Source organism: Lampetra fluviatilis, chromosome 41 (genome assembly GCF_964198595.1).
Source record: "Lampetra fluviatilis chromosome 41, kcLamFluv1.1, whole genome shotgun sequence".
In the NCBI taxonomy this organism is placed as follows: Eukaryota; Metazoa; Chordata; class Hyperoartia; order Petromyzontiformes; family Petromyzontidae; genus Lampetra; species Lampetra fluviatilis.
Window position 1 is genome coordinate 2,150,623 of NC_136315.1, and position 18,454 is coordinate 2,169,076.

General features: G+C 45.3%; 1 protein-coding gene across 3 annotated transcripts in view; it reads left to right on the forward strand.

The window, feature by feature from the left end:
- The window catches only part of LOC144946428 (tetraspanin-15-like), a 261,100-nt gene extending 243,007 nt beyond the window's left edge, over nt 1–18,093 (forward strand). For 2 of the 3 annotated variants that reach the window (XM_078875267.1, XM_078875264.1), the window contains 3 exons: nt 643–696; nt 2,527–2,643; nt 13,432–18,093. In XM_078875267.1, the coding sequence (XP_078731393.1) occupies nt 643–696; nt 2,527–2,643; nt 13,432–13,629 (369 nt within the window). In that variant the 3' untranslated portion in view covers nt 13,630–18,093. Of the gene's footprint in view, nt 1–642; nt 697–2,526; nt 2,644–9,028; nt 9,313–13,431 lie in introns of those variants that run through there. The other variant, XM_078875265.1, reaches the window with a different exon arrangement.
- Nucleotides 18,094–18,454: the final 361 nt, after the last annotated feature.

Here is an 18,454-nt window from a genome sequence, read left to right on the forward strand (position 1 = left end):
CCTTTAAAGGAGTGAAGTCAGCAGCAGCGGCAGCGACGGAGTGTTTACGATGCCGGTCGACGGTTTTGGGATTTGTGGCCGCACCACTCGCAAGGCCGCCAAATCTTTTTGACGGCGCAATTTGTGGCATCGGTTGGCCGCATCGGCCACATGGTCCCCCCGGTCCTGATTCGTTTGTTGGTCGACCATTGGCGGCGTGGAAGGATGAAACCGGGAGGTTCGACGGTTAGGGGTCTCTGTGTGAGATGTTTATTTTTGACGTCGGCCGCAGTTCAGACTTGCTTCCATCTATCACCTTTATTTGTATTTGTGGAGTGAGGCTGCTGGGATCCAGCACTGTGGCTTGCAGTGAATGTTCTGTTTAGGACCCATTCGCTAACACCGCTGAATGAAGTAAAAAGCACAGTCGAGTTTCTACACAGGACGAACCGTTGAGGCATTTTTTGTGTGCTGGCATATAATGTCGCCTCTGACTTGTTCGTTGTATGCAGATTCGTAATGTGGCTCAGTTGTTGTATGCAGATTCGTAATGTAGGAACGCCTTGCTCCGCCCATGCGTGTCGGATTGTTCAGACTGTAAAGTTTGAGTGTTGCTTAATAGAATCTAACCCATTCTCGTGCTGCGTTGTGTCTGCATTACAGAACCCTGGGGCACTTCTGAACTCACACTGTGGTTACGGCATCCTTCATAAAGAGGTTCGTCTAACAATTATTTTAGCTTTTGCTTGCATTTTTTTTGTTTGCGTACACGTTTCCTAAAAGTTGCATTGCAGTGGCTGCTAGTCGAAGATCCACTCATCCCATAATGCCTTTGGGGGCTGATACAAATGAACACTGTTTTTTGTGTGAAGTCAGCAGTGATTGTCCTGCGAAGAGATTGCCCCTACCATGGAAATATAGAATTTTAAATGCTGGCCTCTAGGTCAGTTGAATGTTACTTTAGACTGTTTTCTATTCAGAGGTGTATAGTTTCACCCAATGTCCGGCTTAATAAAGTGCAACACTTTTAGTCAGTGATTGATAGTTTTTTCGTAAGGTGCCCAAGCCTAAGCCACCCTTCCACCTCTCGTGCTCTTAATAATCTACGGTGCCATTTCTCACACTAAAAATTCTTGTAATGATTTTGGGTTTTGCTTGACTAGTTTTCCTTAACTCATCCGAGGGTCGATGTTGGCTCTGAGGGAAAGTGTAGCAAGTAGCGTAGGGCTTAGCCCTGCCACTGAATACCCACAGATACATTAGCAATTGTTTGGTAAGTTAGTATCGATCTTAAAATATCTATAATTAACCTTATTTTCATGTTTTGGTCATCGTGGCTAGTCTATGTTATTCGATGTTTCCTACGTATTATTTGATGTAACTATTTGTCCCTGTACATCATACAGAGATGCTCCTCGTTTAAATACATGACACGTACAAATCAAAATGATTATTCTCAGGAATACTAATACATTATCTAATGGAAAATACAATGTTCCTAATTACGAATACATCAACTCACGTGTTATTGGAGACACATTCAAAATCTTATATTTTTTTACTAAAACACAATCATTCAGATCTGTGAGCCCACGTATTATTATGATTACTAAAGCATCGTCTTAATAACAACTTGGTTCCTGACTGATCACGACGTTGAATTTCAACACGTTGGTCAATAATACTGCCTTATAAGAATAACTATCTATATACGAGGAACGCTCAGAAAGTAATGCCCCACTTATTTTTTTCACGGGCAAAATGCATTAAAGAAAAGTGAAACCTACCCATGGAATTGGCAGATTTATTGGTTAATATGTGCATTACTTTCCCATATAAATCCTGTTCCATCTCAATGGGACCGACACAGGAGGATTTCTTCTCAATTCTGGCTATCGCCGGATGAAGCTGATTGTAATTGCTAGCGAAACATTATCCTCGAATTGTGAATGTTGTCCGTTTACCCTTCAATGCACCAGTTTGCTCAAGTAGCAACTAATGGGCACGTTTTGTTTACGTGACAAACCTTACTAATTGGCTGCGTCGGGTGATGGTGGGTTTCACAACACGTTTATATTTACACGATCTAACCCAAGAAACAAACGTTATTATGGATAATATTGGTCGCGAAAACATATAAAACTCAATTATTTTATGCCATCGAAAACGAGAGCAAAGTATTCCTTGCCGGTGTGGCATTACCGTCTGGGCGACCCTCCGTTTATGACAGGCAACGTTTTGCGCAATTGCCCTTTCTTCATAGCACGTAAAAATAGAGGACCATTTCCCAAAGGGTCGCCTATTATCTATACATTTTTTTTCCTTTTCTAAGGCCACACAGTGTGGTTGACGAGTCGGTTGAGTGTTTCCGTGAAATCATGCTGATGCACCCCCACCGCCAACGCAGCGTCACCGAATAACGTAATGAAATACTTTGCTTTTTTGTTATTACGTGGCTTCGATGTACGCTTTCCGGGCCTGACTGAAGTGGTGCGTTGTCCCCTGCAAGCGTGTGCTGCGCTGTGCGTCTTTGCGTCCCGTCCGCAGCGGCTGGAGCTCACGGAAGTGATCCACGTGCGAGGGTGCACGCACGCCCTCTTCCTGTGGATCGGAGACCGTCTGCCGCTGGCCATTTTTGTCTCCGTCCTGATTTTGCTGTCTCAGGTATTGGTTTGCACGTAACTTGAAATCTAACGTGTAAAACACGATACATGTAAATATAGACGTTGTATATCTGGTATGGACTTGCTGTGTGTAACATAACCCGGCTTAGGACAGCTGAGCAGAGTTCAGATTTCAGAATATTTATTTATTTATACTGCAGGAGGAATCCGATGAGCTGTGAAGCTCTTTTTCACAGATGTCCAGTCGGGGCGGGTCAGAACATTATAGCAATAAACTAATTTAAAAACACGATAGGAGTGCAAAGTATAGGAAGGTAAGCAAATCACTCATAAAAAATATATTTTACCAGGTAAAGCCGACTGAGCTATTAGCTTCGTTTTCAGAAGCAGTCTGACCCCACGTGGAAATCTATAGCAGCCAAATACTCTAAACGCACGTTTTGAAATGTGCAGGGGAAAACCGGAGGACCCGGAGAAAAATCTCACGTGACCACGAAGAGAACATGCAAATTCCAATATACAGGCATCAGTGTCGTGATCAAACCAAAGACTTAATGTATACAAGGCGAGGTAGTTAACATCTCGTCACCATAGCGCCCATTATTATTATCATCACGTGGTTCACAAACTTAGACGTGGAATTTTAACGCATTCCCAGCTGTGACACTCGACATAAGCAGAGGTCCCCCAGGAAGCTCAAAGGGCCGCCTGATTCACTTGCAAAACTAGGGGTACACCAAGTTTCAAATAAACTTTATATATATAAAAAAAAAACTCTTCAGTCGAATAACACTACTCAAATAATGTAAATCGTAACTTGTCTATTAACCTAATTCTTGCACAGGACGATGATACAACAGAGTTATAGAGTAGCTTGTCCGGCATATGAGAATTACAGGAACGTGAAGCACCCGTGAAAAATTTATGTTTTGGGCCTTCCAATGGACCTGGCACCTCCACTGGGTTCCTGTCTCCTCCCAGCTCGTGGCTTCAGAGGTCAGCGCCGTTGCCAAATGACCCTCTCCAATCACTAAACAACTAAAGACCATGGGGGGGGCAGAGAAAGCTGCTAGAGACCGTCAGCCATGGCGTGGGCTTGTTGCGGCCTTATGCTCAACAGCGAGTGAAGGGGAGTCAGTAAGTAAGTAATCACACGACAATACACACGGGAGTGCACGTTTTCTCGCATGCAGCCTCTTGTTCAAACCACTGCTAGATGCCGGCCCATCCACGCCACATGGGTCGTGGAGGATTATTGGAAGTGCATTTCTCCGTGCGGGTTGGTGCAGGCGGGCCGCATAGAGGTTGAGTATAATACAGTACAACAATATATCTGGAACTTCTGACCATCTGCTGACAGCAATAGCTCCGCAGCAGCCTACGACACATGCTGCGTATGATGCTCGCCTGAAGCGTTCTCCAGGCTCAGCTCCAGGCCCAGCTTCCGAGAGCGGTCACAGGCTCAATACAATACTCATGCACGTACAGCTCCCATTCTGCATTGTTTCCGTGTGCAGCGGTCTACTGTGCATCGTTTAATAGAAGTCTTGCTCAGTAATTCACAAAGTTTCAGGAAGTTAAAAGAAATCAATGGAGCTTGAAATTGCGCCGTTGCCAGCTCCGCCCGTTCTTAAGTCAATGCTCGTGTAGAGGAACCGCCGTAAGTCTTTGCTGCAGCAATTAAAAGGTTATTGCAAATGCATAGGCGATGGCCCTGACACGCTGATTTGCATGCCCGATATGAGAACTACACCACGGCAGTGGACTCGAGGTAGGAGTCCCAATGCGTTGTGTGGGAGCGCAATAGGACGGGGGAAAGGGGGGAGTGGTGCCATTCTCGATCAAAGTCTTTTTTGCCACCTTGCCATTTAATCAGTCACAGGTAAACAAGGATCAGCACGGTGGTCACACATTCAGACGTACAACATCTCGCCACCGTGGCAAGATGTTAACTACCTCGCCTGATATACAGGAGGTCGTGGGTTCGATCCCGACCCTGACGCCTGTATATTGGGAGTTTGCACTTGCTCCCCGTGGTCGCGTGGATTTTTCTCCGGGTCCTCCGGTTTTCCCCTCCACATTAAGAAACACGCGTTTAGAGTGGTTGGCTGCTTTAAATTTCCACATGATAAGTCACTTCGTTGAGCTATCATTTGTGGCCACGTCGCTTCTGAAAAAGAGCTACATAGCTCAGTGGGCCTTACCTGATAACATTTACAAAAATGTTTATCGTTTTAACTCTCATCGGGCCAAGTGTTGTTGTGCAGTGGTAAAAGGCAGCACGATGCCCAAGCCCACCCTTTGGCTTCCCCAGTGCCAATATTTACACATCACACCAGAGTACTTATTGAAGGTTGAGTCAACCTAAGGAAGACCCGGGACGAGTTCAGAAGATATTGTAAACGACGAGGAATTGAACTCAAGGGGATCGATGTGCAGTGTGCAAAGCACTGCACCAGCCATACTCCATACACTATGACATAGATTCCCCATGTAGACTTTACAGGCGCGTGGCTCGTGTGCTGTTAGCTGGCACCAATGAATGCCAGCGTGGAGCATGAGAGGGTGGTGTGACGAGCACCACGTCCGGCCGCCTTTGTCTCCCCCAGTGCCGATGTACCTTGCTTCAGCTATTCATTCAAAGACTTGAGTCGCACTAAGGGAGGCTTAGAACTACGTCATGTATCCCCTTGCCACTGACGTTCGCCGTGGCTGGGGAGAATTACACTCCAGCGGATGGGTCTGTGGGTGCGGTGCGCTATAACCACTGTGCGCCACCGCTCCCCACCACCACGCACGGCCTCGGCTGATTTTGTTCTATCGGCTGACACTGCGGCCACGGCGAGGGCCCTGTGCGACGTAGGGGCATGAATTAACCAAGAGCCGTTTCATTGACCCATTTGTAATTTATGAGGCCTGAACCACACACTGGACTCTCTCTCTCTATATATACACGTGGCACGCTCGCGCGTGTTGAGGTGGTTGCATTGCGTCGTGCTACGAACCCTGCCACCCGTCTGCGATTCCCGCTCACGGCAAAACATCGTTGACGATTGTGTGCACCAGTCCTGGGCCTCCCATCGGTCGACTCAGTCTCAAAATGAGTAATTGGTGCGCGGTGTGTAAGAACATCGCCACGAGGGAGACAAATACGGCCGGGGCGTGATGCTGGCCACCCTAAGTGCTCGCTAACAGCACTTGCCCCGACAGTCTGTTAAGGCGATAAGGGAAGTTTTTTGTCTTGGTGACTGCATTGCCTCGTGATTAGCACAATGCCACAGATTCACATCGCATGGGTTCCGCTGTGCCATTCCTGCTGCTTCACGATAGTTTTGGGGAGACGTTAAAGTTCTCTTTCTCATGTAAGGTGACATTATGTAGATATTGAAAATTCTGAAATGTCTCAAAATGAGGACTGAATTTATAGAAGCCGACGTACACCAGCGTGAGTGTAGTGGGATTCTAGAAACGTGTTCCGACCACCGTGCCAGACAGCCCTTCAATGACAGACACAGAAATGAACAACCACCGCAGCAGCATTACGACAAGTGCCCACAGACCCTCTGTCATCCTGACAGAATGTAGGGACAAGTGCTTTAGGCAAGCACTGCTTAAGGGCGGCACAGTGACCTGGGCCACCTTTGTCTCCCCAGCGGAGATGTTCACACACTGCACCAGGCACTCATTCATGGCACCCTACCTAGGAGGAGGATGACGTCACAGCTGTGCATCGTGGCTGGCAGTTGAAAACACCAAGTCACTGGGTTCACAGGAATACTGCTCCACACAAAAGCAAAGATGCCCTTATAGCCTTTAACAGACTGTTGGGGCAAGGGCTGTTAGGGAGCACCTATAAAGGGCAGCATGGTGAAACGAGGGGGCGGTGTGACCGGAATTACACCCGGCCGTCTTTGTCTCCCCAGTACCAACAATTACCCCACTGGGTATTCATTTCAAGCTGAATAAATCTATGTAAGACCCTGGATCGATTCAGATATTCATCACTGATGCTGGCTATGTATGGGAATCGAACTCGGGTCGCCGGACTTATAGCGCAGTGCACTAACCATTACACTCACGCACTGCAAGCACACAGAGACAAAGATTTCCGGTATAGCCTGAACAGACTATTGGGGCAAGTGCTGTTAGCGAGGACCTATGAAGGCCGGCACGGCACACGAGGGGGTGGGTGGCTAGCACCACGCCCGGCTGCCTTTGTTTCTCCAGTAGCAATGTTTACACACCGCACAAGGTACCCATTTGAGGCTGAGTCGACCTAGGGGATTAGACCCAGGGCCGGTTCAGATAATCGTCACTGGTGTTGGCCGTGCGTGGAAATCGAACTTGAGCCGCTGGGTTCGTAGCGCAGAGCGCTAACCGCTGCACCACCGCTCCCGACACGTGTGTGTTTATGTGTTTGCTTACACTAACACACTTACACACACACACTTCAATCACTGCGGCGCATTTCTAATTCGGCCGGCAGACCGCTTTGCTCGTCTTTTTTCTGGCGCTCATGCCGCCCGCCTCAGATTTATCTGGTTGTATGCGTCCCGGCTACTAATTCAACAATCGCATTGGCCGTCGATGTGATGTACGGCTCTGAGTAATCTCCTGCCATAGTTGGGGGGGCCGCAATTTACTGCTGGGCTGGGGTCCAGGGCCGTTTGCGGTGGCAACCGGGCCAGGCACCACGGCTGCCTCTGCTGCAGGCAAAGCTCTCAGGGCCCTTCGTGCACCAACTGTGGCTCCATTATCCCACTTTGGCGTGCAGTGCCACATTTTGCAAAGCCGGACCCATTCGGCAAGATATTACCGTCCACCGATTGTGCCTGTGTGGCAACGTGTAGTCCGACAAACATATATAAAGTGTGTACATTACGGATGAGTTTCAGATTTAGAAAAATATTGTATTTTGGGTTTTTAAGGACGATTTTGGCCCCTATTACCCATTGTTCAGATTTATTTGCTCATTTTCGTCATGTAATAAACTAACGTGTCTTCATGCTGGCAGACACGGTATCACCTGATGTCACGTGTCGTGGATGTTACCCGTCGCTTTCATCGCGCCGTATTTTCCGATCAATCCAAAATTTCAATTGTGAAAATCTGGAACGCGTATTTCCTAATAAGCCCATCATACAGACGAGGTGATGTGATACTCACCTGACACTCACCAAACACTCTGCTCACCTTCATAGGTGAGCAGAGTGTTGCTGAACAGCAACACATTTCACCACACTCATTCAAATGAATGAACCAAACATCCCAATGCAGGACCATATAGACCTGACCCTTGGGCTTTCCTGGATAAATGAACCACGTGGCTGGATGGGGATCTTTGTCTTCATATTGTCATACATTATTTTTAAAAAACTAAGACTGGTCAGTTCTTACATATGGTTCCCCTAGGTCTGCTGCAATATAGGTCGTTGTAATTCATCACATCTTTTAAAAATATATATATATATACAACTCACTTTGTAGTGAAGGTGTTTCATGAAATAAAAATGAACTATGATGGCGATGGTAATGATCGGGAAAACAATCATAAGACGATTTGTGTTATATTCATCAAAGACCACAACATCTCTCTCTCTCTCTCGGGATTGCTTTTTCAAGTTGAAATGTCAAGCCTCAAAGGTCATTTCTCGCAATATTCTAGGCACATGTTTATTTCAACATATTCCTTTTTTCAGAAAGCCACACTTGCCAGTCGCACTGCCCATCCCCACTCTTGACACGGGTCCCACGGCAGTTTGCAGGAAACCTGAACTCCTCCCTGGGATAGAAATATGCCTTTCACGGTCAGCGGCCCTCCGAGCAATATCACAGTGGCCCAGAGAATTGCCACCGACGAGGGGCAGTCACCCCCTTGCCCCGTCCGTTCATCAAAATGACAATAAATGTCAGCTTGCCGAAATGTTCAGAACAGCTCCATTTCCTTTGCTCATTTCCTGCAAGAGTTACTTTAAATGATGCAAGGATGTCTCCCTCCATACGCGAGCCTCCTGTGTTTTCTCTCTCAACGAAGGCGTCACCGGTGTGGGAGCAAAATTGTGAATTTAATTGAGTAAAAGTTAATTGGGAAGCATGATAATAGAAAATGGGATGAATTGTATAAGAGGGGAGCGATTTCGTGGTGGCTAGCGCACTGCTCTCCGAACCTGGCGACCGGAAATTGTATTCCCAGTTAACATCAGTGGCGAGTGATAACCGAACTTTCCACAAATGATAAACAGTGCCCGTACTTCTGCAGAACTTGGCTTGACTGGTATGAGTATGTAATCAAATTACTATTTTTTATATTACGGTCATCGAAATTCTGAACCTGATTTGTGTTGTTGCTCAAGAGACCGGGAGATTGATGTTCGGTCGCCGCGTTGATGGCGTTCGTTGCTGATTGCTGATTTCTCACTTAACAGAGTGGGCCGCGTGAAGGCTGCTGCCATCTTCCAGACCAAGATGGCAGACTTACCTGACCGAGACCATCAATCTCACTGCGTAGTAACTTAATTTGTAGTAGAGCGAGCGGCTCGCAATCAAATGTTGCGAGTTCAAATCCTGGTTGGGGGGGGATGACTCAGCCCATCATCTCTTCAGAATCTATTAAATGTGTACCACTCTGTGGGGAAGTCAACAATAGCTATCTTATGGATCCACTCACCCTGCTATAGGAATGTGTAATTTCCACCACTGGCTCAAAGATGTAAACAGGAGATGAGCGCCAATGCTTCAATGCTCATTTGGAAAAAAATATTGGTGGAAATCCTGGTATTGATTTTAAGCTTTCGTGACTGCAGGAATCTATACTCTTTGGTTCTTTCGGTAAAGTCACGTAGGTATAAAATCAAACAAATCACGACGTTTCGATCGCAACACAAGCGATCGAAACGTCGTGATTTTTTATATTATTTTATTTCTAACTACGTGACTTCACTGAAATAACCAAAGAGTAGTAATCCTGGTATTCTTGGCCACGAATCTCAGCAGCGCAGACTCAGCTCCATAAGCCGCCAAACCAGCCCCCTTGTGGCTTCCTATGCGTTTTATTTGAAGTTGGTGAGAGTCAATACCATTCCACGCACACGATCATGCAGTAGGTGATGTGGTGGATCCCCTTTTTAAGAGCAGTGCCAGTACGACTGGAAAGGTTATTACTCACACACGAATTATCAAATCCCTCTGGCCTTGCCTCTACACAATGGAGTGACAGGGCGTGGGTCTGAGTGTGCCTCATCTCAAGGGAGTATGTACAAAACCACTTGACCAAGGTCAGAGGTTGCGATATTGGATTTTTAAAGGAACCAACCATAAAAGACCGCAATTACTTGCCTCATGAAGCAAGGTGAATAAACATCGTCTGTGGTGCTATTTTTAGATTGTTCAAAGTGAGTTGCACAAATCCTCGGGATCCGCCAGCCTCTTCCTCCAAAGCGCTGGCTTTCAGATGTGTGCCACCAAATGTGATTGTGAACGATAAATAACATTCAATTGTTGACACTCGGGGTCACGAAGAGCTTGGTGGCAGTGTGTAACATTTGAACGGTCCGTACATTCGCTTGCTTTCCATCTTAAAAGGTGTGAAGGTCAACTTATGGATATAATTGAGCCATAATATCCCAGTGGTCACTATTTTTTGACGAGACCGCATTTTCCAATAATCTGTAATGTCTGTAAGAGTGGAACCTTACGCTCAAACTAATATTTTACGCATTTGAATTAATAATCTATTTCTTAGATGTTAACTACCTCGATGTTAACTCCCTTGCCCGGTATACAGGAGGTCGTGGGTTCGATCCCAACCCTGACGCCTGTATAATTGGAGTTTACACAATTTCCCCGTGGTCGCTTGGATTTTTCTCTGGGTCCTACACATTTCTAATAATGCGTTTGGAGTATTTGGCTGCTATACATTTCCACGCGATAAGCCACTTCGTTGAGCCATCATTTGTGGCCGCCAGGACGCTTCTGAAAAATAGTTTATACAGCTCGGTAGGCCTTACCTGGTCAAATTTAAAAGTTTAGTTTTTAGCTTAGTGTAATAGTTAAGGTACTCGACTTGCGATCCAAAGGTCGCTGGTTCGATTCGACGCGACAGTTGAAACATTGGCCATGTTTCTTAACACCCCCCCCCATACATCCACCAGCCGTGTCCACACAGCAGTGTAAATGAGCGCTTCCACCAATGCCAGACATCGCCATGTGTGCCTCCTGCGTGAGCCGATGCTATTTATGGAGATCGACAGCCGCCTGGGAAATCTATTTCACCACTGAGATGGGGCTTAGAGGAATTAGTCCATTTTTACGACCAGCCCAAATGGGTGGTCTCTTGGGGCACGAATGCAAAATTTTAATGCTGCTATTTCAGGAAGTGTTTGAATGAACCAGACTGGGGTGTGTGAAAGAAAACACACACTTGGCCAGAGCTGTTAATTAAATTAAAGCAGCACAGAGAGGTAGTAGACCGTCTGACTCAGAACGCCATCACATTAGCGTTCGAGACCTCACTGGGTCAACACTTCTGATGCCAGGGGTTTGACTCAGAAGTCCGCCAACTTCCGATATGCAACCTCGGTCGTGTGTCTACTAATTTATCGTTTCGGAAGGGTGATCGATAGGTTAAAGCGGAAACCCTGGGCTGTGATGTGAATTCAGACAACGTTGTGAACGAGTCAAGCGCTGTACTGCAGCACCGAATGGTGACATTGCTTACCTGTGGATGGACATCAAACTCTATGGTGATTACCTTGACATTGGTGACCACATTGAGACAATGTAAACTCTTATCAGTTTAACACGTTAGGCTTTCGCGACCAATATTATTCATAATAAACGTTTTTGGGTTAGATCGCGTTATCTATAAATGTGTCGTAACCCTTTACAATTTTTGAGTATTTTCTTTCGCTGGTAATTGCATCCAGCATCATCGGGCAATTCACCATTCACCAGAAATTGTAAATGTAGTGCTTTCACGCTTCAACACACCGGTGGGCTAAAGTAGTGAACTATTTGTCTTTTGTCAACGTGACACTTTTTTTTGCTGATTGGCCGTGTCGGGTGGTGGAGGGTTTCGACACATTTATAAATATCGCGATCTAACCCAAAAACGTTTATTATGAGTAAACTCGTTCGTTTCTCAGACCGCTTGTCCTGGTGAGGGTCGCGGCGGCAAGCGTGTTGAGTCGGGTGGTCCAGACCTTCCATTCCCTCGAATGTGATTGCATTTAATGAAACCCTGGTAACTGCTCCAAATCTCCCAATGCCACAGTCTGACTTTACAATTTCAAAGAAACTGGCCGGAGCACCAGAAACGACGTTTTGACAAGTTGGTTAAACCAGATGTATGAAGAAAGCAGCTGCACTGGAGCATCCACGATTGACAGTGCGTGAAGACCAGGTCCGGTACAATATCGTCCGGGCCCTTTCCCGCCGCTCGCATTGCAGCCAGCTCAATGAATGACTGAAGCATAACACTTTGCTGTGCACCTTACATTTGGTTTTTGGGATTTTTTTTCTCCTCGATCCTGTTACTTTTGGCTCCAAGTCCCAGCATATTTGTCCAATTTCACTATATTGCTAATTAAATTTAGTGTTTAAAAAAAATAAACCCAAGATTATGAATACATCACGACGTTTTGATCGCAACACAAGCGACCGTCTTCAGGTGAGAGAGAGAAAGCTTTCTCTCGTCGTGATCTATTAATAATTTTCTACCTCCGTGACTTTACCGAAAGAACCAAAGAGTATGGATTCCTGCAGTCACGAAAGCTTCAAATCAAGAATGAACCCAAGATTGAAACGCTGGATGTCAGCACTATTGCAGCCTTCATCGCTACGGGTGGCGAGATGTTAACTACCTCGCCTGGTCTACAGGAGGTCGTGGGTTCGATCACGACCCTGACGCCTGCTGCTGTATATTTGGAGTTTGCATGTCTGTCTCCCCGGGGTTGCGGGTTTTCCCTCCACATTTAGAATCAACATGCATTGAGAGCACTGTCTTTGGATTCTGATATAAATTTTCACGCGATAAGTCACTGTTGAACTATCATCCGGTCACCTTGAAATTCAAAGATTCTGCGTTCCATTAAAGGTGTGTCCTTGTTGCAGAGTTGTTCCGTGAACAGAAATGTTATTTTCATGAATGAGCAACCATCGCCCATGCTGTGGTGAATTTCTTTGGTGTCTGCTGCCATCTGGTGTCTATCGTAGAAATGGTAAATGGTGATTGTGCACGTGGTTATGCACATCGCTTGCTGTGTTGAATGCTATTACAATAACACGAATGTACAGCCCCTTTGTCAATCCACTGCTGAATGAATGCCTTGCCAAGCGGTGTTGGTCATCGGAGGTTTCAAGATTTATTTTGTTTAACTCGGTGATAATTCAGGAGACCAGGATAGTCTATTTTCGATTTAAAGCTTTCGTGACTGCAGGGATTCATCTTCTTGGTTGTTTCGGTAAAGTCACGTAGAAGGGAAATAATTACATAATAAAAATAAATAATTTGTGGGAATTATTTTATTATGTTGTATTTTTATTATTTAATTATTTCCCTTCTACGTGACTTTACCGAAAGAACCAAGAAGATGAACAGGATAGTCTAATTTGCAAGAGTGACGTGGGTTTTGTGACCATACTTCACGAACTGGTCAGTGCAGGTTGGTGAAAGGGGAGAGATGGGGGGGGGGGGTGCAAGAACGGGTTCAGATATGACTCGCTAATGATGTTCACCGTGGCCTAAAATCGTACTCAGGCCACCAACAACACAGCGTGCAAGCCGCTGCAACCGTGCAATAACAGAGCGTGCTCTTTCTTTCTTCCGTAGGTTTTTGGCATCGCCACCTCATACCTGCTTTCAAAAAACATCACCCAGACGATAGAGGAAAGACGACAGAACCGCACGGAGACCGACGGACCCATGCTCATGGAGCCGGCGGAGGACTCGTCCCGCATGCGGAGATGGCTCTACATGTACCTGCCGCACGAGCAGCGCACTGTCACGCTTATGAGCGCTCAGACTTGACGGCTGCAGTCAAAGCCAGCCGCTCCACATTGCTAAACGGCCAATTAGTTGAGGAATGTAATCACCAGAGGTGGGACAAAGTCATTGTTATGCAAGTCCAAGTCGAGTCGCAAGTCATCAAATTCATGACTCGAGTCTGACTCGAGTCCAAGTCACATGACTCGAGTCCACACCTCTGGTAATCACAAAGCTACGCATTCCCATTACATAGATATTACTCTGTTTTCAGTCTCCATTTAATGTTGTGATGTTATTAATAATTTAATAATGAACTGCATAATTACAATTAAATTGATGTCTTTAATTTAACCGGGTGAGAATTTGCTGAGGTGATTTTTTATTTATTTTGCAAGCGGAAATCTGGAACCTTGTAATTTCATCCCGTCAGACGCGTTGCGGTTGTGACAGAAAGTTGCCACTTTGTGGAAAGTCAACAGTGGTTGTCCTTTTGAAAAAACTTGCTCCAGCCATGGGAATGTGGAATTTCCACCACTGCCTCAGGGACTGTGCACAGGGTGGTAAGCGCCTTCCCATGTCCATTTCAATGGGAAAGCGCTGTGAAGTGTTGTACCTCATTTCAAGCCCGTTAGGGTAACATCGGTACACGGTGGCCTGCTTTTACTCGGCGCCGCGTGGTTTTTGACGCTCACCGTTGAGCAAGGTAGGGGAGCCATGGCAACTTCCAACATAGTTAAAGGAGTTAAAACATTGCACTCTGTTTTGTTGTTAAATTCAGGCATTGGTTATCAAATCACAACGCTAAAGTGTCTTATTGGCAATTACAATAACTAAAGCGCCACGGATATACAAAAAACATTGAACTTTAATACTGAAAAATGGAATAAACTGACTTTAAAAATGAGTTTTTTCAAACTGACAAAGTCCTAACTCTAAAAAAAGGAAATGAATGATTAATAATATGCATTCAAAATAATCTACTTTAAATCATCCCTGACAGGGCCTGACATAACTGAACACGCCTGCCTGTGACGATGTGCTCAATCAATGTCAAGCGATCAGAATGTTTAGAGGATTGAATTTGAAAATCTTGCAAAAAGACTAAATGACCATTACATTACTGCAGGTCTAGTGGCCATGGCACCTACTTTCTGCCAACCAGATATCAAGGAATTGGCACAGGTCACAAGAGAGAGATTGAAAGTTTATGTCTGTAGAAATTAGCACATCAAGTCGGTTGTATTTTTACGCTGCAGCGTAGAAGCATTCATTTCTGTATTTTTATTCTGCCAATACAGAATTCCCTCGTTCTCACGAGGAATACGTTCTGGAGATGCTCGTTAATAGCACATTTCGCGGGTAATAATATTGATCCACAGAAAACTATCTTTTTAATGAATTACCTTAAATACTTAAATAAGCTATTAAATACATGAAAATAATCTCATCACTTTATATCATCACTTTCTCTCTCTCTCGATCCAGTCGCGTATAGTTCCAGATGTGGTTCGCAGATAGCCAAAATCGCGGTTAGCCAAAATCGCAGATAGCCAAAATCGCGGATAGCCAAAATCGCAGATAGCCAAAATCGCAGATAGCCAAAATCGCAGATAGCCAAAATCGCAGATAGCCAAAATCGCAGATAGCCAAAATCGCAGATAGCCAAAATCGCAGATAGCCAAAATCGCAGATAGCCAAAATCGCGGATAACCAAAATCGCAGATAGCCAAAATCGCAGATAGCCAAAATCGCGGTTAGCCAAAATCGCAGATAGCCAAAATCGCAGATAGCCAAAATCGCAGATAGCCAAAATCGCAGATAGCCAAAATCGCAGATAGCCAAAATCGCAGATAGCCAAAATCGCAGATAGCCAAAATCGCAGATAGCCAAAATCGCAGATAGCCAAATTCGCGGATAACCAAAATCGCAGATAGCCAAAATCGCAGATAGCCAAAATCGCGGTTAGCCAAAATCGCAGATAGCCAAAATCGCAGATAGCCAAAATCGCAGATAGCCAAAATCGCAGATAGCCAAAATCGCAGATAGACAAAATCGCAGATAGCCAAAATCGCAGATAGCCAAAATCGCGGTTAGCAAGTTCGTGAATAACGAGGTAATACTGTGGCATTCTCCTTCATTAAAACGATAACAACTTACCAAACAGGGTCTTCGTGACAACGAGTCTTGAGACTCCGGCATTTATAAACGAGCAGCGAGCTGGCAAGCATGAAGCCCGCTAATGTCTACACCGGGTTGCTCACTGGTTGATTTCCAAGGCTGACAATTACAATTACCGCGCTGTGCCGCTGTTTCTCTTGAAATCATAACCAATGCACGGGTCCGTACACTGCACTAGGATTGACGTTATTATACAGGTGCTTTGTGGCGTTCGTCCAGGGTAAATGCCACCCTCGGCAAATAGATTGTAAAGTGTTTGTGAAGGAAGAGAGATTACCCAGGTTTGAGTCTCGTTCTCCTGCACACCATATGTAATGGTTAGCACACCGCTCTGTATATCAACGTAGGTGCTCAGTGTTGTACTGTACAACTTCATGAACCCCCGCAAAAGTGATGGTGTCCAACGATTTAATGTGCATGCTATTGCTCGGTGCATTTTCTATTTATTCAGTCAAGGCTGTTTTATAAATTGAGTTTGTGTATGACTTCAAATGTTTCATATTGATGGTTTCATTGCTCCTGTGTGCAGCTTATTTAGAACAGTTATTGTGGGTAACTTTTTGGTATTTTGTATGAAGAAAAAAATGATTTACAGCAAAGTTTGTGTTTCGTAAAGGAATGTGTACACAACTATGTCGGGTTTTTTTTCGCTCAGAGGCGTGTAACGTCACGATCACAAAATGGATTTTAACTGACCTGTTAAATATTGTGATGATGTTTTCATAATGGTCCACGCTTTTGCTTGTCAATATTAACCAGTGGAAATGAAGCGACAGGCACAAGCACAGTGGCATGAAATGCAATCTCGTATTCGAGGACCGAAGTCCCACGACAATCTTATGGACAAAAACGGAATTTTTTTTGGTGAATTTTTGTGGTCAAGCCGTACACAATGCAGGAGTTAATCCCCAGTCCGTCCCAGTTCAAAGTGAAACTATCTGCGTGTTCACACAAACGCGAAGTGCTCAACTCCGGTGGTGGCAGCAACACACGAGTTTGTAAACCATGTTGCTTTTGTGCGTTGAACCGAGCTCCATTGTTTAGATTAGAGTGTTCTTCCCAAATTGCATCTGGCAACCGAACAGCATTCGTTATAAAGAAGCCAAAACTTAAATTTCGATTTAAAGATTTCGTGACTGCAGGGATTCATCTTCTTGGTTCTGTCGAGAAGGTCTGTCGAGAAGACAGAGTCGACAGACCTGTTCTTCACCTGAGGACGGCTGCTTGCGTTGTGGCCGAAACGTCGTGAGAATGATTTTATTATGTTTTTTTATTTTTTTTTTCCATTCTACGTGACTTTACCGAAAGAATCAAGAAGTTGAATCCCTGCAGTCACGAAAGCTTTAAATCGAAACTTTGCATTCACGTTTGCCATTGTTCCTTGAAAGCAAACTGTATACACGAATTATTTAATGAAAGTGCCTGCACGCTTCAGTGTCTCCCCGGTAAGGGGCGGCGCTCATCCCTACCAGCAGCTCTGAGCCAGTGGTGGAAATTCACAATTCCTATGACAGAGCCTAGACTATCCACACAAAAAAATCACTGAGACTTCACACAAAGTGGAACTCTTTTTTTTCGATGAAAGGTACTGAGCCAAATTCACAACCTTTTAATTGGCGCAGTGACACTCAGCCAAAGATACGAACTTGCAACTGCAAGTTGTGAAGTGGCAGAGGCCCCCGGGGACTATGAGCGTATATGCATTAAAACAGAGACTTTCAAAAATATTTATGTTTTATTCTTATACAATTGCTGAACACAAACACACAGGCACAACATATCAATGATCAGGAACAAACGCCACGAGAAATGTATAACAGTTGCACAGTTAACACATTTATTTAATTCAGCTGGGTGATACGAGCTCGGGAAAAGAGGCAACGGGAAGTCGAGCATTGCAGGGGAAGCAACAGAAAGAGGAGTCTTGTGACCTGCAGGGTGATGGTTGAACACAATGTGGATGACAGAAAATATTCAAACTAGTAGACCAAGTCTTCAACATTGGTGGAGGAATCAATGAGCGAAGTTCACGGGAAAAAGTAACCATTGTAATAGCCATAGAAGAGAGGTAGGGAGGCGACTGACTACCGATGAGCAAGTGACTTAAGAGTCAGTCAGAAAATCTGGATCATTAGTCACCCAGACGGCTGCTTGACTTTGAATTCTATGAAGCGCCGTGAGGTAGGAACTGGGTGCTCCACCACAGAGAAAGTGTTCCAGCTTAGGCCGTACTCGTGTTTACGTGAAGAAAGTTGCGTACTATGTGGCTATTAAATGCGTTATTTAAGTTGATGATCTGAAATTATGTCAGGGGCCATCCATTTAGTACATACGCATGGAGGGGGGAGGGGGGGTTAACCCAAATGCATACCGTTTGCTTTATGGGGGGGGGGGTCTACTGACAATGTGCGCATAGGAAATGGGGGGGGGGGGGTGAAGCCTCGATCAAATAAGTTAGATAGTCCGGCGGTGGACTGTCTGTTTGCTTAAACACGTTAATATTATTCATCCTTGATCGTTTCTGCGTGGATTAAATATCGGCCGTTCTATAGGATTCGTGGGGGGGGGGGTGCGTCAGGCGAACGTACGCCAGTGAGGGGGGGGGGTGTAAAAAGTCCGCATGCGTTCAGGGAGGGGGGGAGGGGTCAAGTTTTGACAGATTTTGCGCACCTACTCAATGGATGGCCGC